General features: G+C 41.7%; 1 protein-coding gene across 4 annotated transcripts in view; it reads left to right on the plus strand.

The window, feature by feature from the left end:
• The first annotated feature begins 912 nt into the window (after positions 1-912).
• The window catches only part of Rnpc3 (RNA binding region (RNP1, RRM) containing 3), a 24,663-nt gene continuing 18,472 nt past the window's right edge, over positions 913-7,103 (plus strand). For 3 of the 4 annotated variants that reach the window (XR_003376755.1, XM_005371664.3, XM_005371665.2), the window contains exons 1-3: positions 914-1,196; positions 1,962-2,009; positions 4,626-4,744. Coding sequence is in view for 3 of the 4 variants with exons in the window: in XM_005371664.3 (XP_005371721.1) it covers positions 999-1,196; positions 1,962-2,009; positions 4,626-4,744 (365 nt within the window). In the remaining variant the exon portion in view is untranslated. Of the gene's footprint in view, positions 1,197-1,961; positions 2,010-4,625; positions 4,745-7,103 lie in introns of all 4 variants that reach the window. The other variant, XM_026778272.1, reaches the window with a different exon arrangement.

The following is a 7,103-nucleotide window of genomic DNA, read 5'->3' on the forward strand; positions in this document are numbered from 1 at the left end:
TCTTTCCCCACCTAGTGTCACCAGGCCTGCAGGCCTGTGTGGAAGCAAAATTGTGAGTTTCTCTTCCTCAGAATGGGGTTTATGAAAGTTGGCAAGAATAAGGGCTACTTTAAGAGAAATCACGTGAGATTCAGAAGGCAATGAGAGGGTAAAACTGACTCCTATGCTCACAAACGACTGTTGATCCAGGACAAAAATAAGTATAATTCACTCAAACACAGGGTGAAAGCTTGTGTAACTAACAGAGATATCATCTGCCAGATGTGTTTGCCTGTAGAAGGGGATATGATAGTCTGCACAGAACGGCCAAAATACAGCGTAAAAATTGGCCTGACAAATTACGCTGCAGTCTATTGTACTGGCCTGAGGCTGTTCAGAAGGCTTCTCAATAGGTTTGACGTGGACAAGATCTCTGAAAACCAAATTGAGATGAATACCACGTGGAAAGCATTAATGGTAAGCCTGGTGCCTTCACGTGCTATTCGGATGTAGGTATTGCCTGAACCACAACTGGCAATAAAGTTTTTGTGGCTACCTGTTTTTCACCACTTCCAAATTCTAGAACACAGTCTGCGTCTCCAGAGAGTTAGTTCCCTCCGCCAGCCACACTGATTTCCTGAAAACCTGCAGCAACAGCCGGTACACGGTTCCATCGGTATTCGGTCCTGGGGGCTGCAGACCCTTTTCTTTCCTCTTCTTCGATTAGACCTGTGGCCTCCTAATGGCGTCTCTTTCGCCCCTGTTTGATGACAATGACTCATTGAATTTGAACAGCGGCTCTAACTACTCTCCCCGCAACCGGGCAGCGACCCAGAAGAGAAGCGAAGGTGGCCGGGAAGCCGTTCTCGCGAGAAGACGACCAACTCTCGCGGCATCTCCCGGGTTCCAGATTCCTTAGCGCGAGGCGGAACCTTCCTGCAGCTCAGCCTCCGCGGACGCCGCCGTTTGGACGGAAGCTCCCGCGGGGCGACCCTCATCCGGCCGCTGCTTCGCGGAAGATGGCGGGGCCCGAGCCGCCGCTGCCGCCGCCGCTGCCGCGAGGAGGCCCAGGCTCCGCTTCGCTCTCCCCGCCCCGGGGAGACCGCACCCTCCTCGTCAGGCACCTGCCGGCCGAGCTGACTGCCGAGGAGAAGGAGGACTTGCTGAAGTACTTCGGGGCGCAGTCGGTGCGCGTCCTGTCAGACAAGGGGCGCCTGGTAAGCGGGGGATGGCGGGGGAGGAGGGCCGGGCCGGGGTGAAGGCGATCTGCGCGTGCGCGGCGTCCCTGGTTGTGCTGTGATCATGGCCTTGGCGCAGAGGGCCGCTACTGCCCAGCCGCTGCCCGACCCAGTGCCCCTTTACATGCCGTTTGTGCACCCACCCCCAGACGTGAACATATTTCTGTTCGAGGGTTATAGACGTCTGAAAAAGGATTCTTTGAAAACTCGCGTTTGTAGAGCAGGGACTACGTTGTTTTCGGAAAAGCGAGTGAGCTAGGTGTCGCATGGTTTTGACAGAAAACTTTTCCCAAGGTAACGGTATTTTGAAAGTTGAAAGTCCTTGTGGAATGCATAGGTATTTTTTTTCTTAGTGCGGGTGTTTGATTTTTCTACGTTTTTAAAAGGGCAGTGGTGAACACCTTTAATCCCAGCACTCGGGAGGCTGAGGCAGGAAGATCTATGTGAGTTTGAGGCCAGCCTGGTCTACAAGAGCTAGTTCCAGGACAGGCTTGAAAGTTACAGAGGAACCCTGTCTCGAAAAACCAAATAAACAACAACAGCAACAAAAAATAATAGCCTGTGATGGAGCCAGACAGGTTTTAAAGTTTTAGGAGACTTTGTGTACTCAAAATTGAGAATTGCTGATTTACAAGAAAGACCTCGATATTTGAGCATTTATAGTGTTGTGAATTCTAACAAATGGAAATAAAAATATTCTCTGGCTCAGTCTAAATATACTAAGACCATTTCATTTTATTTCAGAAACATACAGCATTTGCTACTTTCCCTAATGAAAAAGCAGCAGTAAAGGTATGCATTTTTCTTTATTACTAAAGCTTTTGGAGATTTCTTTTCCCTTCTTAGGACAGAGTGGAAGGTAATAGTAAACTGTCATTTTCAGAAGCAAAATCATTTGTGTTCCAAGACTTTCCCCAAAAGGCTACAGTTGACTTGGCAGATGTTAAAGCTTGTCCAGTGATTAGATACTGAGATATAAGAATCATAGATTATTAAGCAAGGTAAGGATAACGTCATGTATAATTTTTTAAAAAGAAATTCGAAAGGATATTAGATAATTATTTGTAATGTTTATGGTACTTTTTTAATATTAAAAGGTATAAATCTAAGGAATCATTTGTAAAGCTGTCACCTTTGAGCTAGGCCTCGGATGAGTCATTAAATTTCGAGAAGAAAACAAATTGTTATTTCTGGTTTAGAAAACAGTAAAATTGGGCATGGAATGGTATAAGTCAGCCAGGCTCTAAATGCAGTGGCAGAAATAAGAATAAAAAACTGAATCTCTATATATGTAGAAGAGCGGTAGTAAATTTTGTTTAGGAGGTGACCTAACTGAACTGATTATTTTGAGAAGGCAAAAATATGGTTAGACACATGAAAACTATCTGATTGGGTTGATACACTTAAATAGTGCGGTGGATGTAGAGAAAAATTGGAGCTGGGAAGACTACATGGGATGCTGTTTTAGAGGCCAAGGCAAGAATATGAATCTGAAGAGGGCAATAAGAAAATTAAGGGAGAGAAGTATATGTATACTTTGGAGAGAAATTGTTTGTGGGTTTTAGACTACAGAAGTAATTCAGTAAAGTGTTGCATAAAATACACAGGGCCTGAGTTGAAACCACAGTTCTACATAAATAAAGTTTGTAGGTCTTAGATACGTAGAATTTGACAACAAAAAGAGTAATTCGGGCTCTTAATTTGTTTTACATTTTTATTTATTTATATGTGTGTGCATGCACGTTTTATTTGCACATTTGCCACTAGACGCAAGCGGAGGTCAGAGGACAGGAGTTGGTGTGCCCTTCCACAGCATATGTCTCTGGGATAGAACTAAGATTATATCAATCTTAACAGCAAGCACTTTTACCCATCTGAGCTATCTTTCTAACCCTAGTTGAGATCTTTGGATAAACTTATATGACAAAAAAAAAATGAGGCTCTTTACATCGACGTGTAATGAATTCTTATGTTGTCTGTTTATTTTGAGGAATCTTTGGAGTACTTCTGTGAAAATCGTGAACATTTTAAAATCAGCCTTTTCTTTTTTTTTTTTTTTTTTTTTGAAAGAGAATCTCACAATGTGGTCCTGATTGGCCCAGAGCTCACTGTTTAGACCAGGCTGGCATCCGACTCAGAGGTGTACCTTGGCACTCTCTCTACCTCTCGAGTTTTGGGCTTAAAATACCGCCTGCCCATACTCTTCAAAAAAACAGGGAAAACTAGAAATAATGTTTGCTTTTTATAAAACGGGGAAAAAGCAGAAATAGCCCAAATCTTCATTAAGGAATAATACTGTATTTTTAAACTTGTTACAAGTAAGAAGGTTTAAACCATGTCTCAGTTAACAGACTACAGTCAAACTGTACACATGAAAAGTATAAATTTCTTCAGTCTAAGTGTGTCATGTATGATGTAAGTAAATGTCATGTTAAGACTTAGATGTTACTGCATGATGCTGGATTATGAATGCAAATATTTAAAAGATGAAAGAAACCAAAAATCTTGAATTCAGATCCCAGACATATCAGAGATATTAAAGTTGTTTGCATTCATGTTTTGGACTATAATTGTCTGAATGATTTTGTATGACTGTTTTTAGGGAATATAGTTCATGTATCTGAATAAAGATGTAAAAGTTAATGTAGATAGCATTTTCCCTTGTAGCAAGGCTTCTCTGTACCGCAAGCTCACAAATAATGACATCGAAACTAAGAAATTACAAAAGCTCTGCCGAAGTAGCAGTGAAATAATTTTATGGTTGGGGGTAACCACAACATGAGGAAATGTATTAGAGGGTCTCAGCTTATGAGAACCACTAGTCCAAAGAGTAGCTAAAGAAAGACATGAAATGATAGAGGATGGAATTTCGTCACTAACAGCTTGATTTAGAATATGAACAGTTAATTTGTAGTAACACATGCAAAGTGGAACATGGGGATGCAAATGCTAGGGATAAAGAGTTAAAGTTCACAGTTTTCTCATTTGTCTCAAAGAAGGACTCAAGGTGCTATGCTAAGATAGAAGAGACTGAGGTTACATATAGAAAAAAAAAAGTACAGAAATTTCTCTTAGATATCAGTGCAATTTATGCCAAGATTGTGATATATAATTGTCTGGTGTCAGTAAGGGTCATCTTGAATTTTTTGTGGTTGAAATTTAGTGTATTTATTATTTTTTTTTAAAGTCTGTATTGAGCTTAGGTATAAACAGCAGAATATTGAAGTCAGATTTCATTTTACTAAAGAACAGTAGGTTGAGAAGTAATAGTAAAATAGCCTGAGAAGGAAGTATGTACAATATTAGTAGTAAAAAAAAAACTATACATTTTGTTCAATTAAGATGACTTAAGTAATTTTTCTTTTTTTTTTTTGTTGTTGTTGTATTTTTTTATTGTTGTACCTAAAGGCGTTGACAAGACTCCATCAGCTGAAACTTCTAGGTCATACTTTAGTTGTTGAATTTGCAAAAGAGCAAGATCGAGTTCATTCCCCCTGTCCCACTTCAAATACAGAGAAAAAGAAAAGGTTTGTAGATATTCATGTTTTACTCCCATTTTGAAAAGTGCCTTTGTGTGTGCATGTTTGTCTAGTCATTTTTATACTTAACTACATTGTTGATTGACAAAATAAGTGGAAAGGCTTAATAAAATGTAGCTCTAGTAAATCTTTAAAGTAAAGCAGTATTTCTGTTTCTAGTTGTGTTGAGGACTGAGTCTTGAGAGATAATAAATAAAGAAAAAAGGAAGTAGAGTGGATGGCGTTCTACTTTAGTGGAAGGGCAACTATAGGTTAATTATTCATTACCTGAAATGTGTGGGATAAATAGTATTTTATTTCGAATATTTACAAATGCATGATTAATTAGCTTTGAATGTTAATCCCAACCCTAAACATGGAGTTAATTTTTTTCTAATTTTTTTTATTATTTTATAAATAATACCATTCAAACTTTCCACTTCCTCCCCTCCTCCCACTTACCTTCTGCTCCCTCACCCATCCCCTTCCCCTTCAGTCCCAAGAGCAGTCAGGGTTCTCTGCCCTGTGGGAAGTCCAAGGCCCTCCCCCCTCCATCCAGGCTTAGGAAGGTATGTATCAAAATAGACTAGGATCCCAAAAAGCCAGTACATGCAGTAGAGACAAATCCCAGTGCCATTATCATTGGCTTCTCAGTTGGCCCCAATTGTCAGCCACTTTCAGAGAGTCCAGTTTGATCCCATGCTCGTTCAGTCCCAGTCCAGCTGACTTTGGTGAGCTCCCATTTGGTGTGCTCAGGCACACTGTCTCAGTGGGTGGCCAACCCCTCGTGGTTTTGACTTCCTTGCTCATATTCTCCCTTCTTCTGGTCTTCAACTGGACCTTGAGAGCTCAGTCCAGTGCTTCAATGTGGGTCTCTGTCTCTATCTCCATCTGTCGCTGGATGAAGCTTCTATGGTGATATTCAAGATAGTCATCAGTCTGACTACAGGACAAGGCCAGTTCAGGCACCCTCTCCTCCACTGCCCAGGATCCTACCTAGCTGGGACATCCCCGTGGACACCTGGGAACCTCTCTAGAGCCAAGCCTCTTGCCAACCCCAAAATGGCTCCCTTAATTATCTTCTTCCCTGCTCCCATATCCGTCCTTCCTCCATCTCAACCATCCCACTCCCCCAAGCTCTCCTCAACCCTTCCCTTCTCCCTTCTCTCTTCGTCTCCCCTCTCCCCTCCCCCACCCCCATCCCCGTGCTTCCAACTTTTGCCTGGCAATCTTGTCTGCTTCCATTTTCCAGGAGAATCTATATATGTTTTTCTTTGGGTTCATCTTATTACTTAGCTTCTCTAGGATTGCCAACTATTTGGCTCAATGTCCTTTGTTTATGGCTAGAATCCACTAATGAGACAGTACATACCATATTCATATCTTTGGGTCTGGGTTATCTCAGGATAGTGTTTTCTATTTCCATCCATTTGCATGCAGAATTTGAATTCATTTGTTTTATATCTGCCTTGTATATGTTGCCTGAAAGTAATTTATATAATATTTTTAGTGTGTCCCTGTTTTGTGATCTGTTACATGAGGCCACCAGTAGAATTTTCTAATTTGTAATATCTTGCCTCAAACAGTTTCAAATTTCAATAGATTTCAGATTCCAACCTACAGGAATATGGCAAGATATCATCAGGAGTCATTTTATTGATTATCTATCTATCTATCTATCTATCTATCTATCTATCTATCTATCTATCTATCTATCTATCAGCTGTTTAATACCAGTAGTGTTTGATTTTACCCTAGATCCCTGGGCTGTCTCTGGTTCTTGGTTGCCCAAGTAGTATCAGGCATGGGTTCCCTCTTGTGGAGTGGGCCTTAAGTCAATTCAGACATGGTTGGCCACTCCCACAGGTTCTGTACCACCATTGCCCTAGCATATGTTGCAGGCAGAACAGATTGTAGGTCAAAGGTTTTGTGGCTGGGTTGGTGTCCACGTTTGTCTTTTTGAAGCTTGCAGAGTACCTTAGTGCACCAAAGACATTATAATATAGGGGTGAAGGTTTCATGTAGATAACAGCTCAATTTCTCCCTCCTTGCTCACTGAGTGTTGTCTTTGACATTGGGACCCCACTGTCAGTTTGTGGAAAGTCACCCTTTTTCTTAGCAACAGCCTGGGTTGTTTGGGAATTTCTATGGGACCATGTTGGCCAACAACCAGTTGAATGTAACCCAGTCCCTCAGCTGGAAGCCTTGTGTGGTGACAAAAGATGGCTAGTTGAGACTCCATGTCCTCCATTACTGAGGTCTTCATTAAGATCACCTCACATAGCCGGGTGATGGTGGTGCATGCCTTTAATCCCAGCACTCGGGAGGCAGAGGCAGGCGGATCTCTGTGAGTTCGAGACCAGCCTGG

Source organism: Microtus ochrogaster, unplaced genomic scaffold (assembly GCF_000317375.1).
Source record: "Microtus ochrogaster isolate Prairie Vole_2 unplaced genomic scaffold, MicOch1.0 UNK119, whole genome shotgun sequence".
In the NCBI taxonomy this organism is placed as follows: Eukaryota; Metazoa; Chordata; class Mammalia; order Rodentia; family Cricetidae; genus Microtus; species Microtus ochrogaster.